The sequence below is a fragment of the Centroberyx affinis genome, unplaced genomic scaffold, assembly GCF_046629955.1.
Source record: "Centroberyx affinis isolate AG114_WGS23_722 - 3 ecotype Tasmania unplaced genomic scaffold, CSIRO-AGI_Caff_v1 ptg002613l_1, whole genome shotgun sequence".
NCBI classification, from domain to species: Eukaryota; Metazoa; Chordata; class Actinopteri; order Beryciformes; family Berycidae; genus Centroberyx; species Centroberyx affinis.
In genome coordinates this window covers 64993-85167 of record NW_027280811.1, presented here as the reverse complement: position 1 = coordinate 85167, position 20175 = coordinate 64993, and the positions used below count along the sequence as shown (strand labels likewise).

The following is a 20175-nucleotide window of genomic DNA, read 5'->3' as shown; positions in this document are numbered from 1 at the left end:
TCCCAGCAGTGTGATCACCATGAGCATACCTGTGGCAGACACATGCCCACTGAAGGACCTCTAAACCACAGGGCCAGTTGTCAAATCAAATCTTCTCTCCATGTTTATCCCCCACATTGTTGCAAGGATTTGTGTGAGAGCATGATGGATTAATCCTCACTGATCTCCAGTTCTGGTTAACGCCAGTGAATTGCAGGAATTCGCTTTTATCTAAAGAAATTGGATTTCCACTTCAAAATGCCAAGTAGTGACAATGAACAAATAGGAAAGGTCCTAACCTGATGTTTGATACCACAAAGTAAGGCGTACGTGAACCGGTGTGCAGAGTGGGCAGCACCTTACAAAAGCTAATTGAGCTTTTATCCTTCTCATCTCGGCTGGGCTCGTGTACAGAGGGGTAACCGGAGAGATCCTAATTGCCCAAAGCATTGGCTTGTGGATGGTAATAGAGGTATCGTCAAGTACTATCTGATATCTACATATGGAGCTCATGTTACACAGCACTTTAAGAATATTGCATTTCATCTGTCGGGGGGCTGTCTGAGCCTGTATCTGAAGCCTATTTCATTATTCTCCATCGCCGCTGCCAGACTGCTTTGCTGGCATGGGGACTCGTCTCATTTCATAGAGAGAATAGAAAATGACAAGACGGCGCGCAAAGGGGCGGAACGACACACTTGACAACTGGGGGCCGAGATTGTAACCAGAGAAATGTGAATGTAAGTATTTCCACAGCCACTCAGGCTCCCGGGAGAACGGGCTCCAGTCGAGGTCTTGGATATTATACACACATATGGAGCGGTAACAGGGTGAGAGGTTATGTTGTTTCATACTGAACCCTCCTCTTGGACAGCCTTGGACCCTCATCATCCAGGGTAAACAGCGTGTAAGATCAGCTGTGAGATATTCATGAAGAGAAGAATGAAATGCAAATAGTGTACATCTACATAAACAGGGAGGCACTGGTTATCCGATCTGGCTGCCTGGTGTAAGGAGCTGTGAACAATCAGGGGTGGATTTCCCAAAAGGTGTTGTAGTGCTAAGAACTTCTTGAAGCAGTTATTCAAGACATTTGTTCACTTCCTGGAACCCCTTGTAACTCAAGTAGCACACAAAATCTCTCCTTCTTTCACGACAATCTGGCAGTAGGCTTGAGATTTCATTTATTTCTTTACAGGTCCTATGAAGGCAACATCCAGCAGCACAGGCCGCAGTCTTACCTAAGCTATTGGTATAAACAAGCTGCGAACCACCACATCAAAGTATTAGAGGCTTTTTCTTTTTGCTTCAACCCTTATTGTGAAAATAAATAATAATAAAACTCCTTCACCAATGTATTTATTATTAGGGTACATCAAAGTCTACATTAATACCTTAAGATGAGCAAGGCATGAGGCTCAAGGATGTTGGAGTAGGTGCAGTTTGCTGACATGAAATTTTAATTTCATATTGCAAATGAAAACTCAGTTGAGTGCTGAAACATTTGGCTCATGCTGCGCCACACAGCAGTAGACAATGTCATAAGAAATAAGGTTAGAGTACTCTGTGCCTGTATATACAGTCACCTATGTTATAGGTGATAAAAGGAATCAAATTGCAATATATGTTACTTGTGTATTTAAATAGTGTTTAAGTTACATTCAAAATCGACCTGCGACAAGATGAAGTGCATTGTTGTAGGTACAATCTATATCTGATTTAACATGTTTGATTGATAATCCTTCAATCGACTTGTTATGCTCTCAGCTCAGGAAATTGATTATTCCTTTGATTGACCTGTAATATCTTCAAGCAGTTCAAGTAACTGTCTTGAAGCTGTGCATGAAGCATGTTGTGAGTTTTCAAGATCACTCGCTATTGGGAACTTGCCCCGGATGATTTAAGGCGACATAACAAATTTCTGTTTCCGCTGTGTGCTGCAGCCTGAGGAACGATGTCCAGTTCAACACCTCTTGTGCCAACAGATTAATGGCAGGACACAGCTTTCATATTCTGTGTGGACCTTGTTACGCTGCCTCTTGAAGGCCCGCTGAGCATTCTAATTTGGGGGGAAAGAAATACATGTTTTTAAATAGGATTTGCACCATCTGACCTTGTAAAAGCAAAGCTGGACGGTGTGATAGAGCTCCTCTCGCCTGTCTCTTCCCCTGGTGCCTTGCTGCTGTGTTGCTGAGGTCATTACTCACTGTGACACCCTCCACTGATCTACATCATATTACCAGGCGTTCAATATCGTTCCCTGCTGACCAGGCGGCCTCGCACAACAACCTCAAAGAGGAATGCCAGGCTGTACTAAATACATCATCACGATTATTAGAGTGCTTGCCTCAGCAAGTTATATTTAGAGATTTAAAATGCCTCGCTGCTCTGCTCTATCTTGAGAACTTTTTACATTATTTTTGCTACATTGCTTTGTTTGATATTGTTTTTTTATTGATCATCTATGCTTTGAACTGTAGCTTTGCAAAAAGAAAAAAATAATCCTTAACTTATTTTGCAATCAAAACCTCTCCATTTTACCTCCTGTGGTGGAAGTGCTCAGCACTCAGTGTGTGGCATATAATATTCAGTCACACTATTTCCACTCCCAGTGTCTTTTGTTCTTTTCTTTTTCTTTTTTTCTCACACAGGTATACTACAAAATTGGAAAGAAACTGCGCACAGACAGCAACCAAGATGATTTCCCCAATAGACCTGAGGCTATTTCTTACAGTAGTATGACAGTATGACAGTTTTCTCCTCTCTAAACCAGTTTCATTCTTCCCCTTCCTCTACAACACAGATTATATGAGTCTGGCAACCCATTCTAGCTTTCCCAGACGTAAAACATCTGTCACTAAATCTGCCAGGGCTTATTTTGACATGAAACAAAAAAATGGCTCTGGAGGCTCATTGGTCTTGCTCTCACTGGTGGCCCTTTGTTGAATGGATAGACAGCAAGAGCAGAAGAAATACACAAACGCTTCAGCAGTGTTTGGGTTGGATTGTGTCCACACAGAAATCTTATGTTAACATGCCAGGCTGGAAGTGTCTGTTGCTGAGGGAAGCTGGAGTTGCCAGAAGAACACCTACTATATGATCCATTTTATTACATGCCTTTATTATTTAACCTTGCCTTAACCTGGTTAGTCTCTGGAATTTCTTCTTCAAGGGAGACCTGGCTGAGAAAGTAACATCAGGACAAACATAAGAGCTGCGAACCAACAGCATATAACAGTATAAAGTCAGAATAGGGTCAGTCAGAGGAAAAATAATGTATAAAATCAAAATACAGTCAAAATCACATAAAAGAGAGAACAAAGTAAAAGTTGTGAAGCGCTTCAAAAGGAAATAATCCAACATCAAACCAGTAGTCTCATGGGCCACACCTATTTTATACACTCACCGAGCTCTTTATTAGGAACACGGTGTTGCTAATAAAGTGCCCAGTACTAATACTGGGTAGGTATCAAGTGACATCTGCCTCCAGGTTGGACGTGTTGTGCATTCTGAGATTCTTTTCTGCTCACCACAGTTGTAAAGAGGTTATCTGAGTTACTGTAGCCTTTGTCAGCTCCAACCAGTCTGGTCATTCTCCTCTGACCTCTCTCATCAACAAGGCGTTTCTGTCCGCAGAACTGCCGCTCACTGGATGTTTTTGTTTTTTGCACCATTCTGTGTAAACTCTAGAGACTGTTGTGCGTGAAAATCCTAAGAGATCAGCAGTTTCAGAAATACTCAAACCAGCCCGCCTGGCACCAACAACCACGCCACGGTCAAAGTCACAAAGATCACATTTTTTCCCCTTTCTGATGTTTGATGTGAACATTAACTGAAGCTGCTGACCTGTATCTGCATGATCTTATGCATTGCACTGCTGCCACATGATTGGCTGACTGGATAATTGCATGAGTAAGCAGGTGTACAGGTGTTCCTAATAAAGTAACCCAAAGATAAATTAAACTAGAAATAACCGCCTCGCGGCTGTATGCCTCCACCAATAAACTTTGTTTTATCATTGCAAGGACAGTCTTTATTTATTGAACATATATAATTAATGTGATTATTAGGTCAACTTAAAGGATTTTGGTGTCTGCAAAAGTAAGTGACAGCACTTCCACCGTTTCTGTAGAATGACCCAAGATAGTTTTCTCAGCTACAGTGTTAAGCAAAACATTATAGCTGAATCCAAATGTCCGGACTTCACCGCACTTGCAGACTCGCGGACTTTGCGGGCGCGTTCCTGGGAAGTCTGCGAGTGCTGAGGGCTGTCTAAATCCACAATTAGTCCAGTCCACAAGGGGCCTCAAGGGGACTTTCTGCAGACTTCCAGAGAGTCCGCTTGGGGTGCAGACTTCACCAGACTTCACTGATTTAATTACCCACAACTCATTGCAATACGGACGTGACCTTGTAGTTTTCCCAATTGCCGAACAGAAAAACAAAAAGGACTTATGAATGTGTAAAACAATGGCTTAATTAAAACGTTACTTGAATCATGTAGGCCAGAAATAATATTCAACCACATCATGATACGAGCGATCTCGACCACGATCGTGGCATCGATCACTGTGTACATGATTGTAGTTGTCGCTACACTGTTGTTTTGAACGTTTCCACAGCAACAAGTGAAACAGCCTTGAGTCCTGTCTATCAGCGGCTTGTATAGCCTTGCAGCCCCGCGCCCTCGCAGACTTGACGTGGTGACATTGAACACGTCACGGTGCGTACAACTGAAGTCCGTGAGGGCTCAGTCCACAAGACCGGAGGGTGGACATTTGGATTCAGCGTATGATGTCACAGTGAAGTTGACCTTTGAACCTTTGGATCTAAAATATCACTTCATCATTTTATCCTATTAGACATTTGTGTGAAATTTTGTGAAGTATTATGTAATTTCAATCAGGAAGACTACCTATCTTTCATTCATGCTTTCTCTTTACCCAATCAGAGTTGGTGAACACTTTCCCTCGTTTTCCAGAGAACCAATCAGAGTTAGCCGTCACTTCCCTCTCTTTTTCAAAGAGCCAATCCTCTAAGTGATGGGAGTATATACACATCACCTTCTATGCTATTGTCCTTCTCTCAGATCTATGCCGTATGCTGCTGTCATTCCAGTCGCTGTGCTTACCTTCGTCCCTCCACCACCCCATCACCACCAATGTCCAGGCTCCAGAGGAACTCCCCAGGGGGACATCCTAATTCCTACGTCTATCCCGGATGTACTCCTAACTTCACAAATGGGAGGAGTTCCTGCATGGAGCTTATGCCAAAGTTTCTCTTGTTTCATGTCATGAATAAACTTTTTCATTCGAGCATTCATCCTAGTCTCTCCTGATTGAAGTCATAATTAGTGTGAATTCTTGAGTTATGGCCAAAAACCTCTTTTGTGAGGTCACAGTGACCTTGACCTTTGACCACCAAAATCTAATCAGTTCATCCTTGAGTCCAAGTGGACGTTTGTGCCAGATGTAATGAAATTCCCTCCAGGCATTCCTGAGATATCGCGTTCATGAGAATGGGACGGACATGAGGTCAAAGTGACCTTGACCTTTGACTTTTGACTACCAAAATATAATCAGTTCATCCTTGAGTCCAAGTGGCATAAAAAAATAGGCAGATTGGATTCCTTGAATACAAAAAGTGAAAGTTAATGCTACAAAAAAGCACACAAATGAACAAAAGCACATAAGTAAGCAAGGGACGAACACAACGAAGGCTTATATACATGCAGCTATGCAATGTGTTTCAAGTTCAAATCTCCATCACTGAACCTTTATTAAAGGTGAATCTGCAACAGAAACAGCACTGCATTACAGCTATCAGTTCTTCATTCAAATAATGGATACTGCCTTATGTAGTTAAAATTATACTATATTTTACATGTTTCAAATACTACTTTGTTCTCTGTTACTAAAAAAGAGAAAAGACTAAAAAATGTAATTACAAAAATCATCGAATTAAATCTTTGAATACAGTATATCAAATATAACACAAAAACAAGGTCAAGAAAGCAGACATACATTATTGTACAATAGATGGGGCATTCCTGTGAGAACCCTCGATCATAAACATCATAACAATGGCGGCATCTTAATATAGTAACTTCATAATTGCAAACTAGTCTCACATACTTGCTTTTATAGATAGATACACTTACTGCATTTATAATACAGACAGTAGACACTAAGATTGTGGATATGCAGCTGGTTCAAGGGCTGTAGACAACACAACTTCACACATCCCAAACAAAACGTGACTGTGGGTAAGCACTCTGTGTTCTGGCATTGTAACCAGAACCAAAATGGCAACTGTCTGCTGACCTGCTCACCCGGAGCTGTGTGGCTTCGCTGAGAACCTGGCATAAACAGACAGATGGTGGATCAGGGTACTAGGGCAACACGCTGAGAGACAATGTTCCCATGAGCCCGCGGTTAAAGGTATCATCTGGTCAAGCTCATAGTTTCCAGACTATTGAGTCTGATGAGATAATACCATTTTAAAGTCTCAGCAAAGTAGCAGAGCCTTGGTAATTTAAAAATGGATTCCTTGTCTCTTTTACTCCACGGACAGTTCTTTATTTGTTTTCCCATTGCAAACTGCGTATGTCACAAGCATCATTCATTTTAATACCAAGGTCTTGGACCAATGGTAGTTTGATCATTTACACTCTCATAATTCATAGGGCTTGTCAGCTTGGATGGATGGTGATGATAAACGCCACACTAGCTCATTCTGATGGTGTTCTGAATTTGTATTTTATTATTTTTCTAATTAACTGAGCAAACATATAACATAACCAAAAGCAAATGCACATGCAACTCAATGAATATTTAGCTTTGTTTTGTAACTAGATGTAAAGGCTCAAGGCCGGCAATATTCTCAGCATGCCTGCCAGGATATCTATCTCATTTAAGAAACAAATTAGTGTAAAAACACTTCAACGCCTCACCCTCTCTTTTAAAGCACAAACAAGAGAGTGCTTGATGGCTGAGACAGGCATCAGATATACTGGAGACATGTAGGTTACCAGACACTTGCACCTCTCAGGAGTCACATACGTCCACGCATTAATCAGTCTCCTGTGGTTTGAAATGTAACAGAAACGCTGCTCTTGCCCCATATGTTACGGAGGTTAGAAGAAGCAGGTCGGGATCAAATTCATTAAGGGTGCAATCACACCTATAGTTTTTCTTTGGTCTGAATCATGCCGGAAAAAGATACGTTGTTGCACTTTGCATCTAGTTCGTCTAGAGTTCACACTGACTCATTACAAACGAACCAATCAAAGGACAACTGGTAACTGGTTTTGTTGACCTGTCATCCTACAACATTGTCATACTTTTTGGTGGGGGGGCCATCAAGACAAGTTTATTCTGGTGACTGACGTTAGCAAATCATGCTGCACTTAAATATACTCATAGGCTTTATTAATCTTCTCTGGTGGTCTTACCAGCTAAGAGCTCACAAAGAAATAGTTGATTATGAGCATGAGGTCAAATGGCATCGTTCTCACCTGCCGAAACAAACCAAACTAAAGGAGTAAAGGCTCCAGGCTTCAGATGAATCAAACCACATCATTTAAAGGTCCCTTATTATAACAGTTACAATTTCCCCATTTATATACATATATGATCAAAGGTATTTGATGAAGATATATTTACTAATTTATTTTGTTTGAGTGGTTAAATGTTAAGTTGCTGCATTTTCAAAAATATACCCTTTTGTTAAACTACATTTATTTGCAAACATGTTGGAGAACATTATTCTTATCCTGAGTCATAGCAAATTTGAAAACAAAATCATGAAAACTGAATAATATGGAACCTTTAAGATTACTTACAGGTACCATTTAGTGTTGGAGCTGCTACAAGTTCTCATTTTCTCACTTTTGAGGTAATGCTAGTGGCCTATGATCACTCAACATAGTGTATGCTGAAGTGTTAGCATGAAGTCTATTATCACCAGAGATATTCTAAAATGGAGAGGGGATTTGCCACTCTAGCCCTGGCACAATAAGTGTTAATGGAGCTACATAGTTAAAATGCCAATTCATGTGAAGATGCAGCTATCAGACCTTAATGTTTTTGTGGTTTTGGAATGAACTCAAACCCAACCAATACCACAGCTTGCATGGCCACTTACAGACAATTATAGCATTAAAGCTAACCAACGATAATTGGCCAAGTGGTCTCAAATGTAAAAATCAATGTGGAAGTGTTGTTTACGACAACCTTGTCAGCAGCTTGTAAATAGAAATTTTATTCCTCAAAAAAATAAAAATTTCCCTTCTTAACAAACTTTCATTGACATTGTTCAATAGTTCTAGTACATTTGTGGGTAACAATTTGTAGTACATTGCTTGCGAAACTTTCTAGCTTGATCAAGCGTTTTGCTTGAAAGCCATAAATCAGTTTCAGCACATACACTAGTGAAGCACAGACACTGTCATTCATGATTTCGTAAATAAAAATGCTATTTTCCCAATAATTACGGTATAATTCATATGAATATGATATTTTAAATCGTAACTAAACCCATCCAAATCTGTAGTGAAGCCTGACACCTAATGGTGAAAAGCAGGGTACTGAAATGCTCATCTGCCATCTGCTATTGGCTGGTCTTTCAGCCAGGTGACGTCACCAAATCAGAATGTTTGTTAACAAACAGAATCTTTTGTTTTAAGCAGCAGTAAATATGAGTCAACTAAACAAAACATTAGCGATTATGCTGAAATCGGGTTGTGTTTGGGGCTGTAATGCCAAATATAGCTAATAATAATGGATTAGGTTTAGGCTTTTTCCATTTTAAAGCAACCAGGATACAGATAATAGTTTACAGGCCGTCTGCATCTATAGAACTGGGGACAGGCTGGCAGCAACCACTCACGACCGGGTTTTGCGGCAGGCATTTTCTTACAGGTCAGTAATAAAAATTATAAACGTCGCTGTTGGGTAGCATAACATGCAAGCTTGCTAGAGTGACAGTAATACAGTCTCTCGGTTTTGCTAGTCTCGTTTGGGTCTAGCACAGCAGTAGCTCCGTTGTCTCCATTGACTGGCACTGCACTGCCAGTCCCAAAGCGTTCCATTAAAAAACATTCGGGTAAAATCTTTCACTTCATGTAGGTAAGTTCTTTGTTGTTGTGATGTCACGCTGATATGGCCTATTACAACAGGTGATGACATCACCTGGCACAAAGACCAGGCAATAGCATCTATGAGGACACTCTGTGAAAAAGTAAATGACCCCCCACCCCTCACCCACAAAAATGACTTAGACTTAGAATTTATGATTTTGTACAAATTCTTCATTGACACCAATTCATTAAGGACTTACTGTGCCTCGAGTGCCACCTCTGGCCAGTCTGTGAGTGGTTTCCCCTCTGCTGCAGCCCCTTTACTGTCACTCAGCACAGTGTATGCCGAAGTGTTAGCATGGAGCACCAGAGCCAATGATCTACCGGGGACACAAGGTCCATGTTCTCACCACTTAACTTAATTTGACCAAAAGGCAAATACTCTTTAAAGGGAGTACTCAATCTTATGCAAATTTCATAACTTAAAAAAAAGCAAAAAAAACACATCCTTTTGAAACAAATAAATCTAATGTCTAAAGTCTTCCAAGAGTAAAGGTCACTCAGTAAAGGTCAGTATGTTATTAACATTTTACATCCTCAGCTATCATGCAGTTATTCATTTTGTAAAAAACCACCAACGACCTCACCTGACCCTCAGTACTGGCAACACTATCTCTTACTCATAAAGGTCATCCTCAGTATGTTTTTATTTTTGACATTTTATATGTTCGACTGTTTTTTTTTTTTGCCTTGCCTTCTCTTTTTTTTGCCTTTTACAAGTTCATAATAAATTTTGTAAAAAAAAAAACGTTGCCCAATATGTTAGCCTGACCCATGATACTGTATCCGCTTCAGGATCTCTCCCATCTTTCCATTTCCCTGTATCTGTCCCTCAAGCACATGTGGCAGATGCTGCATGGCAGAGGCCGCGGCGCTGTCAGCCCAGATCCGTCTTCGTTTAGCAGGACGCTTGTTCATTAAGCCCAACATGGCTCAACAGGAGGCGGACTGCCACAACACACTCATGTGCGGCATCATAAATCCACATTAGAGAGGACGAGGCATCTCATGTGGAGGGAGGTGGTGGAAGTGGGGGGTGGTGTGTGTGTGTGTGTGTGTGTGTGTGTGGGTGATACTGAGGAGCCCGGGCCACCGATGCCCAATATACAGATGCAGAACTGGCGTAACCACATTAGGAGCCATAGTCCCTGGATTGCATCCCACCATAGCAAGAAAATTCAGTGAATTTCTGTTGCTTTGTTACAAATCATTGGAAAATTTTATCTTGATTTCAGTCTAAAAAGCGCGGCCCATGTGACCGCCATTTACAGAGCCTGTTTTTTTCCAGGGAAAGGTCAGTGGCTAGGGCGACTTGCCAGGTGTTTGTGGAGCAGCAGACCAGTGCAGTGCGGTGAATGTAATTACGGCACTCTGGCAATCTGATAACCTGCCAGTCAGTCTCTCAACACTAGGAAAGAGCACTGGCATATTAAACGTGGCTCAACAAACATGGCCGTGAGCAGGGTACAGTGTCTGTGTGTGCAGAGCGAGGGGGGTTGGGCTGGGGGGTAGAGCTCGACCCATATGGGGTTTTGTAAGCCAATACCGATCCTGACATTTTTGGATTGAAACTGCTGATATTTTGTGTCAATATTCAGTATCTTCAAATTTGACCAATTCATAGTATTCCCATGATGCATTTCCTACCAATATGGCGCTTTACAATACACACAGCTCACTGGCTGTGTTTGTCATTTGATTGTAATCACCTGTTAATTTATTATAATCACCTGTTATTTTCCTGCCAAGATGACCGTGTGGTGATGTAGTGTTCAGTGTTACTCCTAGAATTTTATTCTTGGCTGGGAGGAAAAGCCTCTGAAGCAGAATTTAGACCACAAAAAATTCTCTATTGAAACCCAGGATAACAATACTAAAACATATTCCTGCATAGTTGGGAGAAATCTAATCAAAATGCCGCAATCTAATCAATTATGGCTTCCCATAGACAACCAGTTTAACACTGATCAATTATACAGTAAAAATTTAATCAGACAAGCTGCACCATATCCATCACATCAGAGGTGGACAACACTGACTGGACCACACACATTTCTTAAGGCCAATAGTGTCCCAATACATTGCTCTAACCCTGGGGGTCTGTTCAGATGTGGGCTACGAGATAATAACAGGGTAGCTTGCATTACCAGGGAATAGTAAAGTTGCTGTCTGTAACATGGTATATAGGCCTGAGTAGGTCAGATAGTGGAGGAGAAAGAAGAATGTTGACGAAGAGGGGTTAGAAGTCTGAATCCTAGTGCTCCTAGTATCCTTAACAAGGCCTTTTTTAGTGACAAGAACAAACATCAGGCCTTCTTCTGTCTGAAAGTGGGCTTTAGTCCACGGCTCAAACAGACGGCTGAAAGAGCCCAGGGAGCTGCCCGAGACTCGCTCCTGTCTTTCTGGACCCGGGTTGACACCATAAGTCAACCACCAGCTATGTAGACATGGAAGCTGTTAGGAGACCGGTTTTAACAAGCACAAAAGGGCCACTGGGTGAGTCAGAGAGGGTGTTGCGCTCCCCGGTCCCATCACTTTCATTCTCCTCCGCCTCAACCATTCACCCCCCCCCCCCCTCACATGCATTTTTTTTTCATTGTAATTACACCTGCTCTGCCAAGCGTGGCTGGAGGTGTGGCTGGGGGAAATCACTTGTTAATATGAATCTGCCGAAAGCAGTGTGTGAGGAGGACTCTCTGCGATGGTCTCTGTGGAAACATTAGGGTGTAAGCAGCCTGCACCTGTACCTCCCACCTGGGACAGAGAGGTAAGGAGACCTCACCTTGGGGAATTGCGTGTGTGTGTGTGTGTGTGTGTGTGTGTGTGTGTGTGTGTGTGTGTGTGTGTGTGTGTGTGTGTGTGTGTGTGTGTGTGTGGAGTGAGCCCATCCATTTACAAAATGAACCTCCATACAATTACAAAGCCCCATTATGGAAATGGAAACAACATAACTACCTTTTGGCTCGAGCTGCTTTAGCAGGCTGGAATCAACGATAAATCACCTGTAAAATCATGATCACAGAAGGGAGCAAGCGAATCAGAAATGAAGCTATCGTCATGAGCAACCTGAGCAACACATCATCACACCAATCAGAATAATACTCCTAGCAAAAAAATGCCTGATAGATTAGGGACAACCGGACATGAAGATATCCTCCTTCCTATCTGCGGACTCAGCCATGCTGTTTTTGAGCATATGACTCCCGGGCAGTGCTTAATTTGTAAATGATGAGGCCCCGGTGTCCGGAACATATCAAGACAACAAGCGCATTGGAGGCACAGTGGTGCTCAGCCATATAGCTTACTGTAGACCTAACAGCCTAAACATTACTAAACGACTATATGACCTTAGAGCTCTGACTACTGGGGACCGATAACAATATTTGATTATTGTATAAGCTACATAATGCTCATTTTGTCCAAACCGATGGCTTTTTACAAACCTGCCCTTCAAGTAGTGGACTAAAGATATAACTGCGCTGTGCACAACATAAAATGCCCACATACTTGGCTGTGAGACATCCTCATCATACATAAACACATCAAGGAAACTGTAATGGCTTCAACCATTTACCAGACAAATTGTTGCTCGAGTAGTTACACATCAATATTCAACACAAATAGGCTACTTTCATAGGATATCTACTTTGAATGTAGGAAACAATGTCAGTGAATAATGAAATGACAGCAATAAAACATGTCATGGTCATGCCATGCAGCTAGAAGTCGGCCTAAATGCGACACTCAGCTGGACCGCGCTGTTTTGAAATGCCCACATTTATGTGAGGCTTACAGCCCTTCACTCAACCAATTATATTACCAATTATTTCTGGACGCTCAACATGCGCAATATCCCACATATTTAACTATGGGACTTACAGGTCCGCACTCCAAATAATTTCTGTTTTAATCTATGCAAATATGATTTAGATGTTATTGTCCCAGCAGAGAACAGTTTACAAACAAAAAAACAAAAACACGCCTACCTTGTCTTATTTTCCAAAAATAGTCCACACAGTGGACATATGGACAGCAAATTCAACTGTCTTTTAGCCATGACTATGTCTGAAGTTTACCATAGGTACTACTACTCTGCAGAGCAGCTCACTCATGTGACGTGATTACTATGCGCTTGTTGTTACTTTCTAATAGGGTAATCACCTGTCTTCACATGGAAATGAGCCAATTCAGTTTTTGGAAGGGAGGGGAAAGGAAGTCAACTGTTGGGATTATTACATGGCAGACAAAAAAACAACAACTTTCATTTACTTTCAGTACCGGAATGCAGGTAGTCCAAAACCGCGAGGTGCCGGATCCTGTTCCGGCAGGATCCGGCACAAAGCACTACTCCCGTGAGATTTCCAAGAAGCAAGTGTGACACTACAGGCGTGACGGCACATCCTCAGCCCACAGAGACAAGTCAGAGGCTGCTGTGTTTGTCAGGAGACGTACAGGACATTAACACCAGCCGGAGCCCCGGACCAGACAGATAGTGTTACGCATCACTTCCCTTCCTCTGATTTCAAAGAGACAATCAAGGTTACAGCGACTGCTGATGCTGGCTTGGCAAGAATGAATTCACTTTTTATTCTTTTATGATACTGAAATGGGGCCTAAACACATATTCCTCACTCTTGCCCCTAAAAATAAAGTCACTGTTCGCTCATTCGAAAAAATAAAAACTGAAGATATCTCATAACACATAATAAAGGCATATTGTGTTGCTGCTACATACAGGCCTGGCAAACTGGGAGGGAAGTCAGAGTCTGAGCAATGTTGTTATGGTACAAATTACATGTAGCTGCAGGCTATGTAAGGCCAGTTGTTGATGCTGAGTGTGTGTGTGTGTGTGTGTGTGTGAGTGAGTGAGAGAGGGGGAGGGAGAGGGAGGTTGTTATCTCTAGGTGGTCTTCAAAAGGCCGAGGGAGTTCGTAGTCATTTCTGTGTAAAAACAGTGACAAACATTCTCATTAGCGAAGCGCGCTATACAATATGCGCATGGTATATCTTTCAAAGGAATACCACACATTAATTATTTATCCATACTACGCTGGACGGCATAAAAAAAAACAAAAAACAAAAAAAAACAGAAATTGACAGTTGAGTATTAGCAGTGAGGGAAAACACTTCTTCTGCGATGCCAGCTCCCTAAAACAGGGTCACATGAAAAGCAAAGCTGCTTGAGCTCATTTCCATAATACCTCCTTGTGCCCCACGAGAATCTCGGGTTCAGTTTGCCTTCATTTGCATTTGTCACGAAACAGCGTTCATCTTTTCCAGTTTGGCAGCTGTTTGCACTGGTACAGTATATTGGAATGCTTACAGTAAATCTATTGGTTGGGGTTGTTGGATGCAAAACCTGCCCACTGGCTGCAGCTCAGAAACATTATTTCGGGCATTTGACAGTGGAGCCAAGGATTTTTATCAGAATCACAGCGGGAAGTAAATTGGACAGGAGATAACAGTTGGCTACTCTCGTCACCTATAGATCTACAGATAGAAGCCCATTTAAATTCAGATATTATGTCCTCTGTTCAACTTCACTTTCTCCTCTACTGCAGCAAATCACTTATGAACTTCAAACTAGCACTGAAACTGTGGTTGTAGTAGGTGGAGGTGGGGACGGCTGGGACGTTTGGAAGCATCTGAAAGGTGGCAAAGGCGCTAAGGTTTCACAGTGTGTAGTGTTGAGTTGACTGACATGTGGAGTAGATTTAGTCTTTGTGATGATATGGCTTACGCACGTCATGGCATTCCCCCGGGCATCTGTGCTGTGTCTGAAGCAGCGGTGAGTGTGCACTTATGGAGTGTGTGTGTGGCCCTGAACTCCTCCGCCAAAGCCTTTGGTTCACATTCCTCAGACTGGAGATTAAAGGACCTCAGTCAAGAGAGAGATCAGCAATCCAGAGGCATTTTATTTAGCTGAATACCTTCACGGAAGAAAAAAAAAAATCAGAGAAGAAAAAGAAATCACATCCACCTACTAAATGCAAAACTATGTAATGTGCACTATAATCATTCAAAGAAGGCCTATATCACAAAATCACATAATAAAACAATAGACTAATAAACAAGCAGTATAGCAATTCTCTGCAGTAGAGGCATAATGAGAAGGGGTGCAATAGCCAGCAGGATGTATTCTTGCCAGATATTCTTTGCCTTCTTACTTAAAAGTCAACGTACTCCATCTGTTTATCCTTTAGGGAAAGTAAAAATAGTACATATTACACTTTCCAAGCCCCCAAAAGCCCATTGCCTTGATTCATTGTCCATGCAATGTTTCAGTACATGGAAAAAGAGAAATTGACATCACAGCTGCCGGGTACAGGACATGCGCCAGTGGTTGAATGGAGGTCGTGATAGGGGGCTACTTAGGTGCCATGACGAATGTCAAATCTGAACAGCATCATGTGGGAAGAGGAGGGGGAGGAGGAGGAAGGGGAGGAAGACTCTCATGCAAATCTTAATAGTAGAAAGTCATGTAACGTCTCACTGTGGGGTCCCAGACAGTGTCCCATCCCCTCGCTCAAACATCCGAGTTGATGCTCAGGTTGGCCAACCGCGGGTCAGAGTTGATCTCATACCTGTAATGGTACCCCTCCATGTGGTCCCTGCACGCATCGCGGATGTTGTACATCCACCGCTTGATGCCCTTTCTGTTCAGGTAGAGGACCAGCAGGAATATGACGCCGATCAGGGCCAGCACCAGCCCCAGGAACACGTACGAAGTCTCCAGCACGCCCTTCATGTCGCCTGAATAGTTGCACTCCAGCTGAGAATGCTCTACCTGCAGCAGGGGCTGGTTCCTCAGGCCTGCCGGGTCTGTGCAGGTCAGGTTCAGCGCGTCCACCACCTGATCCGTGCTCTTCAGCCACACCACCAGGTCCTCGATGAAGCAGTCGCAGCGCCAGGGATTCCCGTCCAGGCGAACCTGGAGGCCGGGCTTGAGGCTGAACTCTGCCAGCGTGGCATTGGGCAGCTCCCTCAGGCTGTTGTCCCTCAGGTCCAGGTCCCGCAGCGACGGCACCTTCAGCGTCCCGTTCTGGATGGAGATGATGGAGCTGTTCTGCAGGCTGAGGTTGGTGAGCTTGGAGAGGCCCGAGAACAGGCCGTCCGGGAGAACCACAAGGTCGTTGTTGGACAGGTCCAAGCTTGTGAGCTGGAGCAGGTTTCCGTTCCGTAGGACGCTCAGCACCGCGTCCACGTAGGAATGGTTGTAGAAAGACCTGCTCAGGTTGAAGACCTGCAGTTTATTGTCATCAGGGAAAGCTCTAGCACTGAGGCACTGGATTTTGTTGTTGCTCAAGTCCAGCCGCACAAGGCTTGGCAGGTTGTCAAATACCATTGCATCCACAGACTCCAACTCATTCCCATTGAGATAGAGATCTGTCAACTGTTGCAGGCTGGTTGGGAAAGACTCCGCAGTGATACGAGAAATGTTGTTTCCTGTGACGAACAGGAATTTAGTATTGGCCGGTAATGACTGCGGAATCGCGTTCAAGTCCTCGTTTTGGCATTTCACAGTTTGTGCGGAGCACAAGCATTTGTCCGGACAGCCCTGACAGGACAAAACGACAGCAAGGAGGAACAATACATGCATCAGTCCCAAGTTCTTTGTCCTGTCTCGGATTTCTCCACGTTTAGACCCGCACAACGTGCTCAACAGGCGCATCTTAACTCTCTTGGTTTCTATAAATCTGACGAAAAGACCGTGCGTAAAGATTGCTTTGCAACAACCCAACCCAGTCACCGCCTTGTTCTTCCGCACGGAACGAGGGAAACTTTTCCAGCTCTTTCTTCCCCCTTTATCCTTTTTAAAACTACTCCCACTTCCGACTCAGACGCCATAAAATTAGCCCCAAACCATCCTTATCGGTCTACATTTCCATGAGGATAAGTTATCCTCTTCGTGCCAATGTTTGTTTTCCAAACCCGCGGCTATGAAGAATGTATTCGATATTTTCCCAGTCCCGACAAAACAAACACGTCCGAGACGGCTTTGAAGACGGTTAAGAACTTACTTAATGGTTCCGAAAGAAACAATAATCCTTGTCTCCCAAGGGTGCTATACGTGATGTGCGCACTTCAGCTTGCCACTCTGTAAAGACGGTGGGAGAGACTAGAGGAATAGTCCAGACACAGTGCCACGGTGCAGAACAGTGGAAGGAGGGACTAAACCATTTTCAGCAAAAGGGGGTTGAACAGTAAACTTTTACAGACTGCGGTCGGTCCACGATGTTTCTAGTTATAGTCATGCTATGCGCCCATGGCTTCGTTCCGCTGTGTTTTTACTCGTCCATTGATCTAAAAAAATAAACATCACTGTTAAACATAAACAAGCGCATATCGCAACTGGTGCTCCTAAAATGCATTGGTGTGCGCCAATTGCACTTCTTTAGTGTCGATATGAGATTGTGGCCCATGGGTTAACCCAGTGATTTCCAAAGTGGGACCCGGGGACCCTCAAGGGTCCCCTGAGGAGGCTCCATGAGATCCCCAGCAAAATGAAGAATAGTTCAATTTCACTATTATTCATTTGAAGATAAGGCAATATATTATACGTTATAGGAATGTCTCTTCTGATCAGAGGTTTCACTCTCCCCACTGTTATCTCCCAGCCTGCAGCAACACAGTTATACTAAAAAATAATCAACCACAAAAATCATCTCTGATGGGGTTTCTTAGGATAAAGTCTTATCAAATAGGTCTAATCTGTTTGGGAGACCTTTACAGGAAAGTGTCTGGGAGCCCCATGTGTTAACCAGTTTGATCTATAGGCCTATTATAAGATTTGACACCCAATCCAATTCTACAACACAAAGTCATTACCTATTCAGCCCAAATGGCATTTGATAAGTTTTAGTCTCAGCGGGAAAAACACTCTGCCAACTATATCATAAATAGTCACTTCCTTTTTAACCTAAAGGAATTGAGAAGCAGAGAAAAACTGGTGAGGGAAAGACATTAATCATTTGATCCACAGGTTATGTCACATTACATATTTCCCCTGAACCTATTATTTGCCATGGATGCAAAGTACTTAGAGGAACCACAGTTCCTTGGGCTTTTAAAATCCTTTGTCCTTGGATGGGATCATTAGACCTTCTACAAAACTCCCATCCCCCAGAGGTTTGTCAACCCCACAGAGGAAGAATTCGGAATAATAGGAGAGGTGACTGTGAGGATAGCCTCATGATGATTTGGATTAGGGTTTATTTTCTGGCTCAGAGCAGATAACACTACTATATAAAGAAGATTTAGTGAAAGTAAAAGTTCAGACAAATTTCTTATTAAGTTAATAAAGTCATTTGAATTTGAAATGCTACATTTTGATGAAGACTCTCTCCACTGTTATCTCCCCACCTACAGTCAAGATAAAAATCTTTATCGAAGGGTCGAGGGTCTAAACTGAAGCATACTGATCTGGTCTTTGACATGAAGAGGTTTAGGAATTCCTGATCTTGCATGTAGAAGGACTTCAAGTTAAAGGGCTGGGATAGGGTTAAAGGCAACTCAGCTCATTTTGAATCTCTTTTGAATGCAGCTGGGAAGTCGGATTTATTATTTATTTATTTTTTGTTTCATTCATTTCCTTGAGCAAATAATAAAATATCTGTAAAATTTGTCAGCCTCACGGGTTCAATAATATGATATTATTCAGGAGCACAGACAGTAGGGTTAATAGAATGGATCCTTTATGTCTTTAGGTTTCCACATCTCCCTTGAGTGTGACCTTGCAGTCAAAGCATTGTCTGTTGGATTATGCAGGATTATACTGTTGAGAAGCAAAACTGTGGATGGGTTCATGCTTGAATGAAAGGGGTGGGGTGTGTGTGTGTGTGTGTGTGTGTGTGTGTGTATGTTTGTGGGGGGGGGGGGGGGGTACTCATCAATATGTCATTTTTTGAAGCCCCGGTGTGGATCCCAGTGTAACCCTATCTTTACCCCCCCTTGACCCTCTCCTATTCTTAGCTGTTGCCAATGTGACAATCCCCTGAGTATATTTTCCAAGGGACCTGGCTATCTAATGATTATTTTCTCTGAAAGAAACAAACCATATTTTTTGTTATGCTATTTATTTAGGAATAATTAAACATCCCTTAAACAATATGCCACTGGTCATGTAAAGCGAAGATAATGGTAAATAAAGAAGGCACCATACTTTAAGAATAGGTGTAACAGCATTATATGCTAAACAGACCATTCTGCCTGTGCAAGAAAAGGGACAAAGCACGTTTTGTTTTTTCTCTCATTGCTCTGAACCCCATTTTTTTTAGATGAGTAACTTGCCTGCTAAATATAGATATACATTATGCATTAGCACTATTTATACATTTTGTGCATTTTTGATTAAAATGTAGAATAACATGCTACTATCAACCCTCACATGAGGGAAAAATGTAACGGCGTATATGTTATAGCTCTGTAATCTTGGCAATCATGATTGGACTTTTCAATAATAGATCCTAAAATTTTCATTAGATTTGCCCATTTGCCCAGGGAATAGTAGCAACATGATTTTCCAATTTGAACTCAACAATATGTTTCACAATATGGTACTCTCTTCCCTCTTTCATCTCCCTGCCCTGCCTCTCCTTAAACTGCACCGTAGCATGAAGATTTTTCTATATATTTTTTTTTAAACTAAGACATAATGATTTTTATAATCTTATAAGCACATAATTGGAGACCAATAAATTATCTATGACAACATTTTACACACTTGATCTTTTTTTTTTTTCCTGTGATGTGAATTTTTTTTTTCACTTTCTTTATTGTACACAAGTTCATATACAAAGGTACAAACAGATACATAGACAATAGAGACAAAGATAAAAAATAACAACAAACAAAAAACACATTTTACAATGCCAGAGTTTATGTTATATGCAGCATATTATATTCGCTTAATAACTTTAAGGTCTTAATAGCTTTTTTGTTTTAATATTAGATAAAATGGTGCTATATTGTTTAAATTCATTAATAAAGTGCATACACACCTGATCTAAAATTAAAATGAAAATTTGCAATGACATCATGGTAACAGCACAGCTAAG

At 42.1% G+C, this 20175-nt stretch overlaps 1 protein-coding gene across 1 annotated transcript; it reads right to left on the bottom strand.

Annotated features, from left to right (window-relative positions):
- Positions 1 to 14457: 14457 nt before the first annotated feature.
- LOC139657060 (trophoblast glycoprotein-like) lies at positions 14458 to 17203 on the bottom strand. The gene has a single exon (XM_071534755.1). It carries the CDS (start codon positions 16788 to 16790, stop codon positions 15645 to 15647), a length of 1146 nt encoding a protein of 381 aa, XP_071390856.1. The 5' UTR covers positions 16791 to 17203; the 3' UTR covers positions 14458 to 15644.
- Between the last annotated feature and the right edge of the window lie 2972 nt (positions 17204 to 20175).

Excerpts from the sequence above, each read along its gene's own strand:
- LOC139657060 (XM_071534755.1), bottom strand. The coding sequence starts at position 16,790 with ATGCGCCTGTTGAGCACGTTGTGCGGGTCTAAACGTGGAGAAATCCGA.